The sequence below is a fragment of the Chrysochloris asiatica genome, unplaced genomic scaffold (assembly GCF_000296735.1).
Source record: "Chrysochloris asiatica unplaced genomic scaffold, ChrAsi1.0 scaffold00164, whole genome shotgun sequence".
In the NCBI taxonomy this organism is placed as follows: Eukaryota; Metazoa; Chordata; class Mammalia; order Afrosoricida; family Chrysochloridae; genus Chrysochloris; species Chrysochloris asiatica.
This window is the reverse complement of record NW_006408682.1, coordinates 6,899,382-6,921,298: the sequence shown is the minus strand read 5'-3', so window position 1 is coordinate 6,921,298 and position 21,917 is coordinate 6,899,382. Positions and strand designations below refer to the sequence as shown.

At 39.4% G+C, this 21,917-nt stretch overlaps 1 protein-coding gene across 5 annotated transcripts in view; it reads right to left on the bottom strand.

Moving 5' to 3' along the window:
- NRP1 (neuropilin 1) overlaps positions 1-21,705 on the bottom strand; it is a 201,057-nt gene extending 179,352 nt beyond the window's left edge. For 4 of the 5 annotated variants that reach the window (XM_006871254.1, XM_006871255.1, XM_006871256.1 and 1 more), the window contains exons 1-2: positions 21,109-21,705; positions 17,551-17,725 (exon numbers count right to left, since the gene is read on the bottom strand). In XM_006871254.1, coding sequence (XP_006871316.1) covers positions 17,551-17,725; positions 21,109-21,181 — 248 coding nt within the window. In that variant the 5' untranslated portion in view covers positions 21,182-21,705. The remainder of the gene's footprint in view (positions 1-17,550; positions 17,726-21,108) is intronic. The other variant, XM_006871257.1, reaches the window with a different exon arrangement.
- Between the last annotated feature and the right edge of the window lie 212 nt (positions 21,706-21,917).

Sequence of the window (21,917 nt, the reverse complement as noted above, 5' to 3'; positions counted from 1 at the left end):
CAGCAGTTCGAAACTACCAGCTGCTCCGCTGGAGAAAGATGAGGCGTTCTGCTCCCGTAAAGATTTACAGCCTCCGAAACTCTGTACAGGGTCGCTATGGGTCGGAACCGACTCGACGGCACTTAACAACAACAACAACATTCGTATATAGAAACCTAGAATATTTTTAAAAAGGGGGCTTTAAAATTCTAAGTCTGACTCCAATAATCCAGGACCATGAAGGGTTTACCATGGAAATGAGACATGTAAGTATGTATTTTTAAAGTTGGGTTAAGTCTTTCTCCAAAGAGCTGACTTGGTCCTTCTACACCTGATGAATAGCCTGGAGAAGACTCCATAACTATCAGTTGGTCAGTTCAATCCAGCAAGTCCTGAGCACCTACTACAGCGTCCTGGTGTGGCACTGTAGGGTGAGCACTGGCCTGCTAACCTCAAGGTCAGCATTTTAAATCCACCAGCTGCTTCTAGGAAACCATATACAAGGTCACTATAAGTCAGAACCGACTTGAAGGCACTTAGTGACAAAACAACTATGGTAAAAGAACTATGCTAGGCTATGTAAGTGGTAGAAAACTATGCCCAGCCTCTGTTTTCAAGTAGTTCATGACATATTTGGATGACTGTGATTTATTTGGAGTCCTGACGTGGTGTTGTAGGATAAACACTTGAGTATGAGGTCAGCAGTTCAAATTCACCAGCCACTCACTATGAGTCAGAACCAATTCACACAGCACTTGACAGCAACAGTGATCTATTTGTATGAACAGTAATCAATATGACACAATACAGAATGTCATTAAGAACATAAATAATGATAAACAGATTATCACAAAGAACAGAAATGATGCATAAACATAATTCTGGGTATGAGAGTTGTTGTTTTTGTTGTTGTTAAGTACCGTTGAGTCAGTTCCAACCCATAGCGACCCTGCATGGGGTTTCCAAGGAGTGGCTGGTGACCACAAACCATGGACATTGCAGTTCAAACTGATTTTGCAGTCTAGCACATTAACCCACAGCGCCACACCAGGACTCTGGGCATGAGAGAGTTCTTAAATAATTAGCACTTGGCTGTCATCAACAATTTTATGAAAAAATATTATTTCAGATGGAACTAGAAGGATATATGCAACATTTTGACAGTAGCACACAGGAGTGTAAAGGGTTTCAGATAAGGAAACAGCATAAGGTTTGGTATAGGATGGAAGAATGAGGGTGAGCTTGAAGAAATACAAGAAGACCATTTCGACTAGAGCATACAGGGGACCTGGTGTGGCAGTGTAGGATAAGCACAGGACTATTAACCTCATGGTCGGCAGTCAAACCCACCAGCTAGTCCTTCGAAACCCAGTATGGGGTCACTATGCGTCAGAACCGACTGGATGGCACTTAACAAAAACAACAATAATACAGAGAAAGACAGGTGGGAGCTACACTGTAGAAGGCTCAGAAGTGCAGGCCAAAGAGAGGAGGAAATGGGAAAATCTTAATATTCCTAGCAGAGAGGTAGCAGAAGCAGAGTTATACTTTCTTAAGATTAATTTAGAACAGAAGAGTGAGAAACGCAGGACCGCAAGGTCAGTTTGTGCCACAAGGTCAGTGTTTCAAACTCAACAGTCACCTCCTGGAAACCCTATACTGGGTTGCTATAAATTGGAACCAATTTGACGGCCCTTAGCAATAACAACAAATTTAGTAAAGTCCAGAGGATGGTTAAAGAATGCCAGAATCTTGGTGGCAACCCTGGAAATGAAACCAAAAAGATAAGTATGAGTAACATTATAGATATGAAATTTACAGGACTTGGACTGATTAGATCTGGGGTATTTTAACTGATCAGATATGAAGGAACCAAGAAAATCAGGAGACATTCCACAAGAATTTCAAGTTTGGAAAGACAGGAACTGAAGGAATCAACAAAAGGAAGAGAAAAGGCAGACGAGGAGTTTGATTGGTAAGGAAAGAGAAACAGTTGGATTGGACCATTTGACACAATTATCAGCCATGCAGGTGATCGACATAACTGAGAAATAATTTGGAAGTCTGAATCCAGCACTTAGGCCAGATATACTAGGTTAGGCAGAAATTTGGGAATTATCTTCAGAGAAGTAAGCTAAGATCAAAAGCAGGAGTGACCATATGTGAATGTAGGGCAAAGGCAAATAGTTAGCAAATTCCTATATTTTAGTGTGAGGGAAAGAGAAACTAGCAAAATTGAGAAGTGGTTAGGAAGATGGGGAGAAAGCCTAAATGGGGAAGTATGAGAGGCAGGGGAGAAGAAAGTCCCAGGAGTAGAGAGTAGCCAATTAAGTATAATGTTATACAGAGGTGGAAGAAATGAGGGCCAATAAATGGCCAATGGTTTGGGGCCATCTGAAGACTAATTGCAGTATAACTTTTGAACAAGCAATTTCATTCAACTGGAGGGGAAAGGAATTATGTGGAAAGAGTTAAGTAATAAAGTGGAATTCTAAGTGCAGATACCACTTTCAATAAATTTGGCAGTAATAGGAAAAGGGAGTATGTGATACTTGTTTAAAGGTATGATGCTGTTGGATAAGAATTTAACCATAAGGTCAGTTTGGATTGCAAGGTCAGCTGTTCAAATCTACCCAGCTGCTCCTAGGAAACTATACAGGTTCACTATGAGTTGGAACGGACTCAATGGCACTTAACAACAACAACAAAGGTCCAAGGATGAAGCTTTGGTAGCATAATGTGTTATAAGCTGGGCTGTTAACCTAAAGGTCAGCAGTCTGAATGTATTAGCCACTCTTCAGGAGAAAGATGAGGCTTTCTGCTACCGTAAAGATTTACAACCTATCTGCATATAGGAAACCCTATTTGGGGTCACTATGAGTTAAAACCAACTCCATGGCAGATAACCACCACCACCACCAAGGTCCAAGAAGGATTTTCTTTACTCATGAATGGTCAAGTCTTACAGAATGAATTTGACTCTTGTAGGCCCACAAGGATCCCTTAAAAAGGATGCCAACCCATTTTGCTAGACTGGAGACCTTTCAAATGAGAACAGAGCAGAGAGTACTTTTAAAGGGTTGCTGGCATCGTGTATATCACATAAGCTCACAGTCTGTGTGGAGGGTGGAGGAAGAAAGGCACTGCTATAGTCATCTACAATTTGTCACCATACCACAAGTCTACTCTTGATATACCCACTTTGATCCCCTTCTCACTATTGGAAGTCTATGGAAACCCTATGGATCACAAAGGCTTGATTCACAGTTCACCATGGTGATGGTACAGGACTCAGCAGTTTCATAGTGTCACTAAGTCAAGGACCAAGTTGATGGTAACCACCACTTACTAGAAATGGAGGAAAGAGAAGGCAAAGTTAAGGGCTCTTGGGCTATTAGAATGAGAACAGAATGGACCATTAGTTTTAAAATATTTCTTTTCCCAGCTACTTTTGCTTATAATGTTTACTAAAAAATCAATGCAGTTTCCTCTTTCTTGAAAAAGGAAACAATGGCACTATTTGGTTCAATTGATTGGGAAGGACTGGAATTCCTGCTTTAATACCCACCAGAATATTTGCTCCTACCTTGTATTTAAGAATGGAATGCTTTATGTTCTAAAGGTACTGAATACATTTATAAGTTCTCAGATACAGTTGGAAACATCATATATATATATATATAACTTGTTGTTGTTGTTGTTGTTTTGTGCCGTGGAGTCAGTTCCGACTCATAGCGACCCTGTACAGAGTTTCCGAGGCTGTAAATCTTTATGGGAGCAGAACGCCTCATCTTTCTCCTGTGGAGTGGCTGGTAGTTTCGAACTGCTGGCCTTAAGGTTCGCAGCACAATTCGTAACCACTACGCTACCAGAGCTCCTTACGGGAGCAGAAAGCCTCATCTTTCTCCCGCGGAACAGCTGGTAGTTTCGAACTGCTGACCTTGAGGTTCACAGCCCAATTTGTAACCACTATGCTACCAAAGCTCCTTTCGTACATATACACGTATATATTTTTTAAAGCAATTAATGCTTTATCAAGTTTGGGGACACGGAGATAGCATCTTCTGTAAGTCTTTCTGAAAACTCTACCCATCTAGATCTTTAGATCATACTTACAGACAATCACACTTAACAAGTCAACTTAATATAAGGACATTCAGAAATTCTTGTTGGCTAAATAGATATTGAGCATTCGCTGATTTCTCTGTTGTGTTACGTGCAATGCTATTGAAGCATTTATACGTGCTTTCTCCAAAGGATGCAGGCATTGTGTTTATAGTCTGAACTTATTTTAAGGAACAAAACCTGCAGACACACTTCCTGTTATAGTATACTAAAGCTTTATTTAACATACTTCTCTTGTGGTCATAAGATACTTCCACCTACATTATCTTATCAACACAGCATTACTAAGATCAGCAAGATGGAGGAATACTTTCGTTGTTTTGTTTTTTTTTCTGAAAGAGAAGGGGAAAAGATTAATTAAAGCTGTATCTAGCTGGTGTTGTTCAAACAGACCCTGATGTAAGTAACCTAGTTATTTTTCTCTTTTTCACAACTGCACTGGCTAACACGGTCATGGTATTAACAGTGCCGTAATCAAAGTCGTTCATAGTGGCACCCAGTCCATATGAGCTATCTCCTGTCTCACAGATCGGAATGAATGGCAGAGGTGCAATTAAAACCCACATCCCTAATTCTCACCAGAATACTTTTTCATAGGGAGCTGCTAACACAGTCCCCTGACACTCAGAAATCCCTGGCTTGCTTTAATGAGCTAACATACACATCAGGTATGATGTTAGAACAGCTAAACAAGGAAAAGCGGTTGGGTCTTGAAGGACTGAACCAATATAGCCTAACAGTGGCTCACTAGAGTCCACAGTGCCGGAGAAAGAAATTGGCACTTGAATAATGGGTAAGGCAAACACACCATTTTCTTTTTTGTAAATTGCATTCAGTACTAAACATGGAGAAATGTAACTCCATCATCCTTCCCTCAGCCCACCAAAAACCTTCAATGGGAAATTAAATTATGGACCACCCTTTATAGTAGTGAACAAGCTGCTAGACCAGTGTCCTCACTTTAACTCTGATATATGGTGACCCTGGTGTTTGCTAGAGGAGGACTATGTTCCATAGGGCTGGTGACAGAACCACATGTCCAGGTTAACCAAGTATCCACCTATACTGAGTGCAAAAGGGGCATGCTGTGCATGGTAACGACTTTATTCCCATTGTACTGCCATGCTTCAGACAATCGGTAACCCAAAATTCAAGTTCAGATTTCTCTAACCAGTTTGGGATGAGAGGTAGAGTCTAGTCAATTTCCCTGAATGGGTTAACGCAGCAACAACCTCGACATCTAAGGAGTAGCTGCGGTTGCCACACTCCTTCTTACCACCCATTAGAGTAGTTGCCAAAACTGCCACTTCCACTCATCCTTCATGGAATTTTGTTGTTTTCTTCTCCATTTTGCCTCCTATGAACCAGGGGCTATAATCAGGGAAATACTATTTTCTTTCTTCTTCTTCTGTTTTTTAATCTCTTGTATGGAGTTAGCTACCGTGAGTGAGAATTGACTCAATGGTCAATGGTAATTAATGAACACAACAATAACTTCATGTACCAGATTTCCATTCCAATCAACTGTCAGCTGTTTAATTAAACTCATGCCTATTACATGCAAAGCACTTATGGGATAGTTGAGCGTAGAATCCTAACTAGGTCACAGTTTCTGCCTTTGTAGGTTTATCTTTCGGATGAGAGACAAACACTTACTTATACAACTAAAATGAAAAATCTATAGATTAGTGTTAGAAGTATACATACAGCCTTATGGAAAGGAAATGTGACATTGTCAAATTGTTGAGATTTTTCTACTATTTTATTGGCTACAAAGTTTTTACTGGCTACCATTTTTATCCCCCAAAGAGTGGATTTATCCAGAATTGAATTTTTAAATTTATTTCAATCATCTTTTTAGGACCAGACTGATTAACAAATAAATCTCCACTCTCTAAAGTTATTTAAGAATGGCCAGACAAGTTATCATGACTAACTGAAACTGTCCAGAAACAGAGGACCCTAGGACCATCAAGGGAGAACGGCACAAGTGCAATGGGGACCCTATCTAGAGAAGCAGGGACACCAGAGATAGAGGCAGAGATGGGGACAAGGAAAGAGGGAGCAGCTGAGAACTCTGGACTCATAGAAAGAGAGGACTGGGTGCTGGTGGCCAGGAGGCAGGCTTGCAGAATGTGCCCTTTGGTTGTTTAAATTAGTGTGTATTCTTGAGTGTTTCTATGTACATCCTCCCCCATAAAAACAAAACAAACAAACAAACACAAAAAAGGAATGGAAACAAATACTGTTGAATGATAATGCACGGAGGAGATTGTAATCATTGCAACCAAAATGATGGTGCAAAGTTGACTGATCAGTTCACAACATAAACTTAAAAAAAAAAAAAGGTCAGACAAGTATGAAACCAGATTAAGGGTAAAACAAAAATCTAACTTCATTAAGGGTTTTTGTTGTTGTTACGTGTCATCAAATAGGTGCTGACTCAGAAAGACCCATGCAGAGTTTCCAAGGAGCAGCTGGTGGGTTTGAACTGCTCACCTTGCAGTCAGTAGTATAGTGCTGATCCTCCAGCACCTCACACACCAGGTGATGATTACTTCTTTTTTAAAAACAAACTAATCACCAATCAGAGCAAGCCAAAATTAGCACTATCAAGTTTGTAGAGTTTTTTGTTCTTTGAAGTAAGAATGTGCTCTTTTTAGTTTATTTTCCTCTTACATTTGGAAACTAAAAAAGTTAGTCTACCTAAGACGAAGATTTTAACTACATCTTATTTTTTTACATGTTATTTCATTGTTTAATTAGCTGAGGGTTAAGTAAAAAAAATTATTGCTAAAAAAATCATAGAAAACTTGGTTAAACAGAAATATCAAAATGTGAAGCTACTGCTTCTTGACATATCCTGTGTCTAGGTCTACACAACTTTTGAAGGTGGTGTTCCCATCTATCTAAACCCTTCCTGGTATGGTGCTGCAGATAAGCACTGGACTGCTATGCACAAGGTGGTGGTTTAAACTCACTAGCTACTCATGAATTGGAGCTAACTCAATGGTAATTAGCAGCAACAAAACAACAAAACAACAAAAAAAGTGCTGAGAAATTCTGCACTTTTGGATTTACACCCCATCAAGACAGCAGTTTTGGCATACTTGAGGGACTCAAATTGTGTTCTCTGACTTGGGGGAACAAAGAAAAGTCTGAAGGGGCAAAAGTCCAGGCTGTAGAATGGATGGAGTATGGTTTCCTACCAAAATTCTCGCAGAACAGTCCTTGTTAGCCTTGAAGAATGAGCAGGTGCATTGCTGGAATGGAAAAATGTTCCTTGGAGGAACTTTCCTGGATTTTTTCCCATCAAGACAGTGTTCGATTTTCTTAAAACTTCTTCCTAATAAGCTACCGTGATGGTCTAGTGTCCTTTAAGAAAATCTATCAAGATGACTCCTCTCTTCTGTTTGTTTGTTTTGTTAGCAATTCTTTCTTACTCTCCTAATTTACATAATAGCTGCTCTGGCAGGAACACCCATCAGTTGGAGATATGGAGTTGGAATTGCGACTATATAGACTGGTCTTTGCAGCTGTTTTAAGAGAATTGAAGAATTTGAATAATGAGACATTTAGCATTCTCTTTCACCCCTAGACTGGAAACTGTCATTATGACATGTCCAATCTATTACAGAAGCAGGCAAGCTATCTCCTCAAACCTGGTCGGCTGCTTGTACAAAGTATCTACCTAGATAAAAACAAAATCCTCTGGAGCATCTGTTTCTTTTCAAAAAACACCCTTCTATCTCTCAGAGGGACCCAGAGCCTGAGCAAACATTACCCTTTTAACCCTTCTGGAGCCTTAATGGCAAATACAATAATTGGAATTTTACAAATGAGGTAGCTGTTGGGAAAGAAACTTTCCTGGTCTGCCCAAAATTAAGAGGAATAGAGCTTCCTTGGTGTGGCGCCATAGGATAAGCACTCAACCTCAAGGGCAGTTTGAACTGCATGGTGGGTAGTTTAAACTCACCAGCTGCTTCTTGGAAACCCCATACGGGATCGCTATGAGTTGGAACCGATTAAGTCGGCACTTAACGACAACAGCAGTGCTTCCTAAAGAAGGAAGATTTTTTTGTTGTTGTTAACCTCAGGGCCTGTGATTCAGAACAGGACACAACTATTACTTCACTTGTCCCTCTAACCAATCTAATATTGAACACTAGTTATCAGTCTTCAAATAAAATACTGTATTTAATATGTATGCTGTGATTTTTAAATCTATGAACTGAAAGGACTCGAACTGGGGATTCCCACCCACCCAGGATTCCCACTTCTCATTTAAGGCAAGTTATGACTGGATGAAATGACAAATGGCTTGACATTTTGGGTCCCCAGTTTCACAAGTGCTTATTTAAGCTGCAAAGTTTAAAAATCAAACCCTGACTCATACTTTGTTGTTTTGTATAATAACTTTGACGTGATGTATTTCATAGGGAAAGGCTGCTTGAATTAAAAAGAAAGGAAAGCTGGCAACCGTTTGAGGAGAATTTTCTAATGCAAAAGGTATACCATGTGCAATTTCCATCTCAAAGCTAATTGAACATTTCCATATCTCAGCGCTGTCATTTGTAAAATGGGAATGATAAGGAGATTTCGTGATCCATATACAAAAAGTGCTCAACAGCATGGCCCGCACAGTAAAAACCAGGAGTGATTATGACTTTCTTAAATTCTGTATAAATACCGGAATTGAAACGTGTTAAGAAAACACACGTTGAGGGAATAATATATAGTAATATAGGTAGACCTTGATTGATGAGGGTTAAAAGCACATTATAAAGCAAAAGTTCTCCTAGGTGAATTTGGGCTCTTAAGCCACTGAGTGGATGGAAACCAAAAGACAGCCTTACTGTATTTGTCCCCTCTCTCTGCTCTTTTGCAGAACTTGACAGAGTTCTGAATGAACGCAATTCACTCTCCAAGCTATCTGTAAAGACTATAAATAATTCCAACCCTAAGACAACATAATGGGGTTGACATACTTCACGGGCAATCTACACGTTACACCACTGACCTCATGCCATCCCTAAGTGACCCCAGTCTTAGGCACAGGTCAATCAACCCGAGGAAGGCAGGAAAAACCATCTTTGAAGGTGCTACTTTCTGCCAAGTCACTGACTCCTGCAATCAGGATTGATTACAAACACCCAATTAAGAGGCATTTGGAACCTGATCTGAACACTAATCTTGTCTCTTGTTCTTAATTATCAGCTTCAGATGAATACTACAATTGTCGCTAATTACGTTTATTTCTTTTTAGCCTCCTTTGCAAGCACACACATACGCACATATGTGTTTGTGTATGTGCTGCTGCTGCTGATATATGTCAGCATGCATGAAAGTATCAGGTTTTATGCAGGAAATAAAGGAGCTGAAAATAGGCATGTCGGCTGAAGGCATATGTCTCTCTTGGATCAATTTTTAAGTGCCTGCTCCCCTAAGTGAAATCTGGTTGGAAATGCCATGCACATGCTGATTCAATTTGATAAGATTTCAACTAAGCTTCTCCTTCTATTTCTCATAAAGCTTTTTTTTTTTTTTTTTTTTTTTAAGTTACAGAAATGCCTAACATAAAACAATCTTGTAATATTTGAAATTCATTATGATCAAATGTGATTGCTTATGGCAAGAAATAATCAAGAAAATTAATTTTATTAAACACATGGGTTTCTGCTCAAATTTAATCAGTGGTAATGAAAAAAACCAAAAGGAAAATAATAGACACTTATCTGTCTGATGCTGCAGGTGGTAGCAAGAACACTGGCCAACAGGTGCTCTGTTACCAATAAGTCCTTAAAAATTAAATTGATCTTGGTGATGGTTTTTCTTTCTTAGTCAATATTGGGAACACACCACAGAGCAAAATCCGAAATGAAAAAATTAGGAAAATAAAGCAAAGGAAGATTTCTTTGGAATTGCCATGCATATAAAAATATTGAAAACATTGTTAACTTAAACAGAACTATAGGATATGTCCTGATGTGGCTCTATGGGTTAATGCACTGGACTGCAAACTCACTTTGAACCCCAAGGTTGGTGGTTCAAGTTCACTAGTTGCTCCTCAGAAACCCTATACAGGGTCACTTTGGGTTGGAACCGACAATGGCACTTAATAACAACAACAACAACAACAATATACTATGTAACCAATATGTTTTCACAGTAGCTACTGAAAAAAATATTTTTTTAAATGCTTCAGAGAGCTGTTTGATTTGAAAAGAAACGGTGTATTTTATCTGCCTATATTCCAAAGCATCTCACTGTTTATATTAAAAGGACATTACCTATAGACTTTCACACTGTAATTGTTTAGTTTTACCTGACATTGAAATGCATAAATGGGGAATCACATAGCTATAAACATTAGTTACTGTTGAGGAGGAAGGTGGGTGCTTGAAAATGGACAGAAGGGGGCTTTCATGAAATTTCTTGATTGGCTATATGGATGTATTTACCTTGTAAACTTTCATCAAACTTACACTTACACCTTGTGCATTTTACTAGATATATATTATGCTTTCATTAAAAGTACATACATTTCTAAAGTTTACATACAAAATGAAGACTTATTTTGGCTTAAAACATTCACTATTTTTCATAAAATAAAGGCAATATTTTTGTATATTATCTGGTTTAAATAATGTTCTAAGCATAAGACTAGAGCCCATGGGTTTCATAAATGTGCTTAGCTGCTAACAGAAAGGTTGGAGGTTCGAGTCCACTCAGAGGTACCTTGGAAAAAAGGCACTTCCAAAAACATGCCACTGGAAACCCTGTGAGCAAGTACTCCTCTGACACTCTGGGGGAGGGGTGGGCATGAGTCAGAATCAACTTGATGGCAACTGGAAAAAAAATAGACGCCACATAGAACTGAGGCTTGAGCGAGGCCAATGAGGAACTGAGGCACTCTAACTCACATTGGGCACAAAATCCATGCTGAACGGAAGACCAGCATTTTAACTGAAGAAAGGCTCCACATACAAAACATTACCCAGGGAAACCAAAAGTAGAATGTCCACTTCAAAAACTGCCAACAAACTACTAAATGTCCATTTTGTCAACAGATTTACATGTACGATCAGATTTGAGAGACTAAGAGAAGATTCATTTTGATTCAATGAGTCCCTAGTCTATGAACATCGATGAGGTTAGCAGTGTTACGAAGTTTCTATGAATTTAGGCAATTTAAAAAGTAGTATCAAAGAAACAAAGGAGCCCTAGTAATGTAGTACTTTACATGTTGAGCCGCTAACCTCAAGGTCAGCAGATCAAGTCCACTAGGCACTTTGCGGAGGAAGATGAGACTTTTCTGCTCCTGTAAAGATTTACAGCCTCAAATACTCTATACAGATTGCAATTTGAAGGCACACAACCACCACCACCACCAATATGTGACTTATTCTGACAAATCCCCCTAACCAACCTCTATTTAATTATAATTGAACTTCATGTGACAAGACTGAAATCTGCCTTTGACGCATTTAATTAGGAAAAACAAATCTATGATTAGTTCTACAAACAAGAGTTTACAAATCTAAATCATGGACAGAAAACAAGTTGGCTATGCCAGCCTTGTGTGTTGTGTTAAATCCCAGCCCTGAAACACTGTCAAGTCAGGCCCTGAAGTTCACTGGTCAGTGGAAGACCACTACTGCGCTTTCTCTATCCACACTATCACCTTTTAAGAGTCCTTTTCTGGAGCTTCACATTCATTTTTTAAATGTTTTTAACCCAATGTCTGTGAAATTTTTATAGCTCCCCAGATGATGACATTTGATCTGAATGTAACCACACACCTCTTTGCTCAGCAGTATTTGTCGCAAACCATTATAAATTATCATGCTGATAGTTTGCATTGCTGGGAAACCGGAAAAGTTCCATAAATTCTAACTACTGTATCAATGACAATCTTGTTTATTATACAGATATAAAGTTTTATGAGTTTTGAGATGTCTGCCTTTCTACTAAGGGAATCAGAACCAACTAATTCTATGTAAAGAGCCCTGGTGCGGCACTGTAAGATAAGCACTGGACTGCTCACCACAAGGTCGGCTATTCAAATCCACCAGCTGCTCCCTGGAAACCCTAAGCAGAGTTGCTATGAGTCAGAACCAACTAGGCAGAACTTAACAACAACAACTACAACAACTCAATGTAAATACTGGAAACCGTTAACAATGCATAATGAAACACTGTTTAGTGGAAAACATTCAGCACTCATTATTTTTTTTCTCTTCTATTATTAACCGGGTTCTGACACTTCCCAAGCATGCTGATTTTGCTGGTGTGAACAAAATAAATCACTTTCCTTCCATAGAAGGAAACATCTCAATATCATAGTCTCCTCTCAAAACGTTCCTTAGTCTCCTTTTCCATATCACATGACAATAACAATACAGCAGTGTATCTGGCTAGAAATCTTAGCTCAGTGGTAGCCCCAAAGACACATACTCTACTGTTCAACGGAGGGATTGACTGATGATGTATTTTGTTCAATAAGATAATCAAGTAGGTGACTTATTGTGTAACATTTTTGATATCTATTTGAAACGAAACTTGGCTCAGGGATGCATAAACATCAGCTGGTGCATTTTAAAGCTATCAGGGACATCTCAATACATTACTTTCCCTACATAAACATCCCCTACCCCTGTGGAAATTTAGCATCCATTTTGTAAAGTAAGACCCATGGCTTACTGATGAATTGAGTCAATCTTGGGGCCACTGGTGTGAAAAGGTATGACTGTATACCTTCTAATATATTATTGAAATTATTGAATGATTTTATAGCCTATTTATAAATAAAATGATAAAAGTTCAAATAAAATACCTTTTTCTTACCAGACCTGGTCTGTTGAATCACTTAGGCATCCCTAATCTTTACAAAAGAAAAGTGTTTACTTGGACCTAAAGGATGCTTCTCAATAAGCAAATGTAGTAAGACAGTGATTTCGTGAGCGCTCAGATGATGAAAGTTGACAATGCATAGTGGAATGTAGGTAGTACCAGATGTAGACCAACCCATCACTAGGTCAAGATGCCTAGTTTGACATGTTTCATTTCATATTTCCAAATGGTCTACCAAGGACCAGGTTATTAAAGAAATTATCATAAAAAGGACAACTTATTTTGAGGAGGCCTTTCAACTTTTTTAAAGGATTTCATGTCCACTACCTTGATTCAACCTAATAGTAATCCTAAAACATAGCCCGGCAAGTATTTTTCCCTGACATTAGGCAGAAAATACAGCTGTATTGTTGTTATAGTTGTTAAGTGCTGTTGAATCAGTTCAGACTCATAGCGACCCTGTATAGGGTTTCCAAGGAGCAGCTGGTTGGTTTGAACTTCCGACCTTGTGGTTCACAGTCCAGTGGTGATCCTATAGCACCACCCCAGCAGTCCTAATATAGCTGTATAGTGAATGATATTAAGCGTCTCAAGGTCAATAATGTGAGAACTAAAAAGTTTTAGTTACAACTTTTACAGTTTTATGTCATTTGAAATCCACTTTTGGACGTATTCTAACATAAGCTATAAAAGCAAACCAAGCCAAGCACCATGCTCTTTTGAGGGGCCATCAGTATAAGCAATGGAATCCAGTGTAGCCTATAAGATAAACACTAGACTTCTAAGTGCTGGCGGTTCACATCCACCAGTTGTTCCTATACAGAGTCACCATGAGTCAGAACTGACTCAATGGCAGTCAATAACAACACCAACAGGGTAAGCAATGGACTGCTAACTGCAAGGTCAGTGGTTCAAACCCATCAGAAACCCTACACAGGGTTGCTATGAATTGGAACCAACTGGACATCACTTAACAACAGTAATGCAGACATTTGAATTTGATGCGTTTTAAAGAGTTTCTGGACTTTTTAATTTTCTAGGGCGTTCTACCAACTTTTAGATTTTAAAACTTGGATTTCTCTCACAACTTTAACAAAAGATGGTTAAGAATCATGTCACCTTTGTAGAATGTTAGTTGCAACCTTTACCAATGACCTGGAGCAGTTTTACAAATGGCCAGCCTGGAAAGACAACTAAGACAATGTCTTATGCTGCCTTCCTATATATATAGCTCTTTGGAATTTTTCATTCATAAAACGTATTTTTCTTTGATGTCATATAGTAAAATTTCAAAACATAGACAAGGATATTTTATAAGGGCACAATCTCCATTGACTTCCTCAGGCTTAATACATCAATCTAACAAAGCTGACAAATTCAAAGAGAACAAACCCTTAATTGCTTACAGTTAAGAAATTGTCCTACTCAGCAGCATTATACTGTAGTGGTTACGAATCGGGATGCTAACCTCAACGTCAGCAGTTCGAAATTACCAGCTGTTCCGCAGGAGAAAGATGAGGCTTTCTGCTCCTGTAAAGATTTACAGCCTTGAAAACCCTGTGTAGGGTCACTATAAGTCGGAACCGACTCCATGGTACTTCACAACAACAACATCATAACTATAAAAACAATTCTGGGGGCATATCAGTTTCTTGAATACCTTGTTGATATCACTAGAACACTTATAAATAATCACTCTCTTTTTTTCTGATAAACTTAAAACAATGCCCAACTAACTGAAAAAGTATTCTCCCAATCCAACCATATCCTACCTCACACCACTACGTGGAAAAAAAAAAAAAAAAAAAAAGACACTGTATTTAGGGTTTACTGTGTGCTAGATATGGTTGCAAATGTTTTACATATTTTAACTCATTCTATTGGTTTTCTTTTCTTAAATGTTCACTCCAGTGCTGTACTGGAGCTGGCTTGCACCTACTCGCAAGAGCAAACTGTGCTCATTTCTTCCCAGTACCGTGTACAGCGACATTACCTTGGTGGTTTGAAACTGGTCATAGTTGGAGTATTTACAACATGGAAATCAACAAATGTAATTTATCAGATTTTTACACTGCCTCTAAGAGAGCCAGTTGTTATATACATTTACCAGCAAACCTTTGCTAATTATTAGTGACTATGGAGTCCTGGGGTGGTGCTGTGGGCTAGTGTACTGGACTGCAAGGTCGGTAAGAGCTGCAAGGTTGGTGGTTCAGGCTTACTCTATGGAAACTCCTTGGAAACACTATCCTGGGTTGCTCTGAGTTGGAACCGATTTGATGGCACACAACAACATTCTAAATTCTTTTACTGTTGCATTACACACATATATGTAACTGATTTACTACTAGGAGTTTGTAAATTTGACTTTATAGAAATCTAATTGCACCGTGAGTCTGGTGTGGCACTGTATGGTCAGTTTAAACAGTAAGGTTGGTGGTTCAAACTCACCAGATGCTCCTTGGAAAAGTTATACTTTGAACTGACTCAATGGCATTTAACAACAACAATAACAATTAGACCTTATATTTTGTAATAATGCTATTACTTAAAAAATACCTAGCAGTTGAAGCGATATTAGTAAGTTAAAAGTAAAATAAAAACAAAGTAAAGAATAGGTCTCCAGATTTTGTTAGTGGCTTGACAGTATAAAAACCACCCTACAGAACAATGAGGGAGAAAAGAGTACAATGAACTTCCTGCTTCCAACCTTCACTAGAATACTCTACTCGTGGCAACTTCCGCATACAATTACATAGTCAATATAACGCCCTCAAGCACTTCTGAATTACAGAACAAAGGTTAAAACTGGAATCAGCATAATTGTATTAAGCTGTAATATACTCTGATTAGAGTCCTGGTGCGGCCCAGTGGGCTAATGCGTCAAACTGCAAAGTCATTTGAACTGCAAGGTTGGTGGTTCAAGCTCACCAGCTGCTCCTTAGACACTCTATATAGGGTCACTATGGGTCGGAATCCACTCAATGGCAGTTAACCACAACAACATACTCTGATTATCTGCAAACTGATCATCAGTAAGGTGACTTGGTAGCACAGTGGCTAAAGTGCTCAGCTGCTAACAGAAGGTTCAGCAGTTCAAACCCCCAGACACTCCCTAGGATAATGAGGTGGCAGCCCGCTTCCATAAAGATTACAGTCTTGGAAATCTTTGGGGGAAGTTCTCTGTTCAACCAGGTCACTATGAGTTGGAATTGATGGTAACAGGTTTTGTTTATTATATGGATTTGTACGAATTCTTCTGGAAGCAGAATGTTGTATGGTGTCCTTATTTTCCAGACCATAAAACTAGTTTACCGCACACCAAGGCAACATGTTGCTGAGCACCTCCTACAAGTGGGAACATTAGCATATTAGTCTGTTCTTCCCTAAAAGGAATATTCTAAATATGCAAAGAGAATATTATAATGAATACACCTGCTAAGTAATGTTTTTTACCCAATGGATGTGGCCTATACAATTATATCAAATTTACCCATTATAAAACTTGGGAAAAGACATCATTCCCTGAAAAGCACTACAAAATCAGCATTTAAAACAGATTATTTTCCTTTAATGAAAAGATTTATGTTCAGGTCTCACTCTCTCAAAACTACAACATGTATGGCACAACAAAATGGAATGTTGAGGAAAAGATGGAGACAGGTCTGCTTGATAGCCAAGAAAGAAGAGGAAAAGTGGAATGGATTGCTATCTTTAAAGTTAAAACAGACTTTTGACTCCTGTGGACAGCAAAGCCTACACACCAGGTCTTTGCTACAATGTGAGGACCCATCACATCTATTGTCACTGAACCCTCTGGGGCATATACAGCATTGTGTGTTGGATTGCCAGGAGCTAAGGGTTGATTCCATGGCAGCAAACAACAATGGTGAGAATATTTTCATAATAATGAAATCTGGCATAACTTAGAAATTAGCAACTTTATCAGGTAGATACAAAATGGGCTCTGATTTGATTTCCCATTGTGTTCATTGTGCTTTGAAATTATTTCTTAGACTTTTCCCTCAAAGCTTTATTATAATCATCAACTACTATTAAAAACAAAACAAAACAACCTCTCATCTGATTCACCCCTACTTGTATAGGCCTTACTTTTTTTTTGGATGACAATTTGCATTTTCCATGTAAAACTTGGTCAGATAAAGACAGCTCTTAAATCATGAAACATGCTACATATTTGTCGCAAAATATCCAACCTCACTGTCTATGGATGATATATGTTAGTAACCCACAATACTTAACAAAAATGCAATCAAATTTCATAGATTTTTCACCTTTCTAGATAAAAAGAAAAATGTATATATTTCTTAACATACGAGTTCCCATGCCAAAAGTGTTAACAGGAAAAGGCATATGAAAGATTACACATTTAAATATAATCTTCCTAGTTTGGGGAAATCAGAAATCACTTAACATAATTTAATTTCCATCCCATTGACATATGAGCTGGCCTAGATTGGAATCCCTCCTGGATCCATTTATATTCCATATTGCACACATAGACATTTCCGCCCTTAGACATCTACGACCGCTAGATGGTGCTGTGGTGCCCTGTTGAGACACATTCTCACTCACTTGCAATCTCTGTCCTCCAAATCGAAGTGTGGATTGAAGTTGATCATAATTCTCTGGTATGGGTCCGGAGCTTGAATCAGCCATTCACATTTTTCACTTGGGTGATAAGACTGAGGATAACCAGGAGATGTAAGATACCCAGGGTTTTCAATTTTTATAGTATCGCCACATTTATCTGCAATGAAAATAACAATTTAACGGATGTTTCCCGTACGCCCTGTTAGTTAGTCTAGCTTTATATATAAAATGTCAGTATTAAACATTTCACAACTTTTTAAAGAGGGAACACCAAGAGGTCTCCAGGGGTTCTTAAAGAGACTCTGCCACCAATACCCTATCAAGAACCAATCTTTGATCTCTGCATTTGCACAGGAAGGTCCACCAAGTAAGATGTGAAAGTACCTCCCCAAGTACTTCCCACCCCAGAAAGTTCTTCTAGTATTAAAAACATTAAATCCCCTCAATTGATGTTAACATGGTCCCCAGGGAACTTCTGCTAGCTTTAATTATCCCCAAGAAGTGTAATCGCATTAAGTAGCAAGTTCTAAGTGGAAGGTGACTACAAGATCCCCTTCCACCCCTTGTATGGCTTTTTGATGATAAGCCTGGTCTATGTCATTGATCAGTGGGGATTGTCTTCAAGACCTGGATTGGCTTAAAGCCAAACCTTTTTGTTGTTGTTTTATCTGCCCATAAATCTAAGTGATTCTGAGTTATCTCTGCCCTTGGGATCCAGATCAACAGAGAACAAAGTATATTTGGTGAAGCAGAAATAATTCTGCTTTACTTCTCTAAGTGAAGTTGCTCAGGCTTGGAGACCAGATCAAAGCAATGGGGCAGAAAGAAAAATAAATAGCCACACAGCATTCATTCTAATTACCCAAATGTTGGGGAAAAAACTCACCACAGTGAAGTCTGGGTATCACATATGGTAAGCCACATTGTCACATTCTGGGAAAGGTGAGCTAACTAGTTTTGAGCCTTCATTTAAAAAAAACAACAACAAAAAAAAACCCCACTGCTGAAGTGCTTCACAGAGCACCAAGTAAACGAGTTGCCATGACTGCTTTATTGTTTAGTGTAGATTCTCACTGTCACTTCTGGTTTTTTAGGATGGGTTTCCTAATGGAGAGTCTCAGCTTGAAATGATACCACATTCATTGATGCTTAATTTTAAGCTGTAAAAATTCACTACATAAACTATATAAGAGGAACAGGTATGAAGGCAGTGAGATATATAAGCCTATCAATCACAAAATTTCAGTAATGGTATATACAGATTTTAATATCGCATCTAATAGGTTCCCTGTGGAAAGAGAATGGCATTCTTTGCTCTCAGCATGAATTTATAAATCTACAGAATTTTATTACAGGAAAACCAGGTCAAATGGAAATGAAAGATGAAGTGCACATCAAAAATGCATAAGGCTACATGCATTATAGAAATCAGTTCCCATAAATTAAAAAGAAGACAATATGAATTACATTGTTTTGTGTGTTTTTTCTCAATTGTGAAATGTGTCCTAGACCTGGAAGGGATGGGGGTAGTCTTATACTGAGTTTCCTTTGCCTGGGCTTTGAAAATCACAAGATTTGCCAAGACGAAACGATGTTGCAACTGGAGTTCAGAATCTCAGCTAATGGTCCTATTGGACCCTGTTGTGTGATTCTATGGAGACTCTTGCATTATTTTCAATGTGCAGAACTTGGAAAGTGATCCAGCTCTGTACAAACATCATGGCAGAGTCTGGCATCTGTTAGAGGAGTGAAATAAAACAGCACAGCTTCTAGTCACTCGACAGAGTCACTTCAGAAGACATTGAGGTGGACTCAGTACCATACCAGAGCTCTTTAATCTGTGACTTCTAAGAAAGTGACAGTGTAATAAGATAATGTGAACTGCTAGACTCCCTGGCTCTGTTAAATCTCTCTAACAGTTGATTAAGAAAGAGCAATTTCTAATGACTCTGGACCATTAGTCCTAAATAAGGTTAATGAATTAATTTAGCAGACACTGGTACTCAGAGGAGGTGGACATGGTTTTAAGAGGACTGCTGAGTTACAGAGGCATTAACTGGCTCTGGTCACTCCAATCACAGCGATATGGCAGTAACTAGCCCAGTTCACCAACTGACACTTAGGTTTATAGCATTCCCTATATGTCTTCTAAGAAAAGTAAGTCATGTACACACACACACACACAAACACACATGCAAACACACCATGCGTTTATCTGTGGAATTCACAGTCTAAAGACAGAGAGATTTTTACATTAGGTTTTTAATCCACCCTGTGTACATCTCTCTTACTGATTTAATCTCAGGAGTTGTAGAAGGCAGCGGGTGGGTTGCTACAATCCCTAGAGTCTAACCAGTTGCGTGCTCTTTCAATTGGAGGAGAATGTTATTTCATTCCCTGCCAGATTATACAAAGATGCCACCGATTTAGGTTCATTAATAAAGTGAACTCCACATTCATAATTTTTCTCTGCATGCCTTTTACTTCTAAGCATATCTTATAGAAAAGGACTTGGTAGCTCTTGGGGGGTTCTATTGCTTAAATCAAAAAACCTCCAGAAAGCATATTAGAGAGATTAACTTCTATTATAAAGATGTGATTTAAATTCCTCTTGGTATAAAATCCTCCACTTGCAGTCTCTTATTAAAACAATATACCACGCAAAGTAGTGGATGTTTTCTTCTTCTAATTACTTTGATTGAAATCCAAGTTAGACAAGAGTAAATATTTGATAATTAGTTAATAATAATTGCCAAAGACTTAATGTAAAGATAATTTCATACTCTTGCTTCCACCTACTTTTTCAGTTGAAGTCAAACATGCCTACAACCAGAACACATTCTAAAACACATTATTTATGTTCCATAGTATTGTTTATACCACAGCACAGCCTTTCATTTACTTAACAGTGAGTGGTTTGAAAAGCAAAGTGGACGCTGTAACGAGGCTAGGGATTTCCATATATACTGGTGCCTTGCATTGTATATATCAGATTCCTTTATTGACACTATGTAACTTTCATTCAAACTCCGGATGGATTAGGGATGAGTTAGGAAAGAGGGGGCAGGGGTTCCATGAATCCACAAACCGCTATCTTTTGCAGGCACCTACCAGAGGAAATAGTTTGGGGGAGCTGCAAGAGAATCAGGAATTTCTCCTGGTAAACTGTTCATTAACTTTTAACTGCCATCTGATTTTTGAAAGAGAGACTCATCTAATTGCCTTTGGGAGGAAACATTATTAAGATAATTGGTGTGCTGATCTGGGAAGGTACGCGGCTCTGTTTTGCAATAGAGATAGGAAAACCCCCACAACTAAACGACCAACTTCAGGAGGGAGTAAGTGGACTTGAAACCTCTTGCTATAAACCTACTTGCTTTGATTTCTTTATTTCTCCGCCCAGATAAAAGTTTCCTTCGCCCGGGTGGATGGCTTCTCCTCGGGAGTAGGGTTACTGGGGTAGAAGGGAGAGCCCGGCTGGACACCCCGCAGCCTGGGAGCCCCGGCGCGGCGCTGTCAGACGCGCCTCCTGTCACTTACCGTTGCGAAAAGCGCTGGCCAGGGCCAGGGTAAGGGCTACCGCGGCACAGAGGAGCAGCACTCCCTTCGCCATTCTCTCTTCTCCGGATCCTCAGGCAGAAGCGGAAGAACGAGCTTGTGGAGGGAAAATACAGCAAAGACAGTACTCTAAAAAGCCCCAAATGCTCCAACTCCGCTCAGAGCTGTAAAATCCTCCAACCCGTCTTGGCGAAAGGAAAGCAGCGAGGCAATGCCTTGATCCGAGAGCAATGCTTCTCTTTTTGTGTCTCAAGTCGCCTGCATCCTGTCATTTAGCTCCGGTTTCCTCTCCCTTTTCCCACACTTGTTCCTCTTCCAGGAACCACTGCCCGAGCCATGTCTCACAAAAAAAAAAAAAAAAAAAAGGTGGGGGCTGGCGGGGGGGAGGAGTGAGGTAGGGAAACACACACCAAAGCCAGTTTCCAGAAAGGGTGGAGAAAGAGGAAAAAAAATCCAGATTGTCTCTGGACCCGTTGGAGCCGAAGAGCTGGCGCCCAGGGAAGGTCCGGGGTGTCTGTGGGAAGGAGAGGAGCAAGCAATGAAAAGATGAGTAGGAGACAGAGGAGTTTCACCAACTGCACCCTCGCCTCCCCCACCTCCTTCCGTCCTCCCCCTCCCCTTCTTGAGCCCTTCCCTTGCTTCCTCCCTCCCCTCTCCCAGCTAAGAGCTCGCCAGTAATTGCCTGACAGGAGACCCTGAGGAACAAGTTTCCCTCACTGTGCGTTCCTGTTCGTCTCTCTGTCTCTCTCGGAAGCCCTACAGGGATCGCCACGAGAAGGAACGCGTTGTGT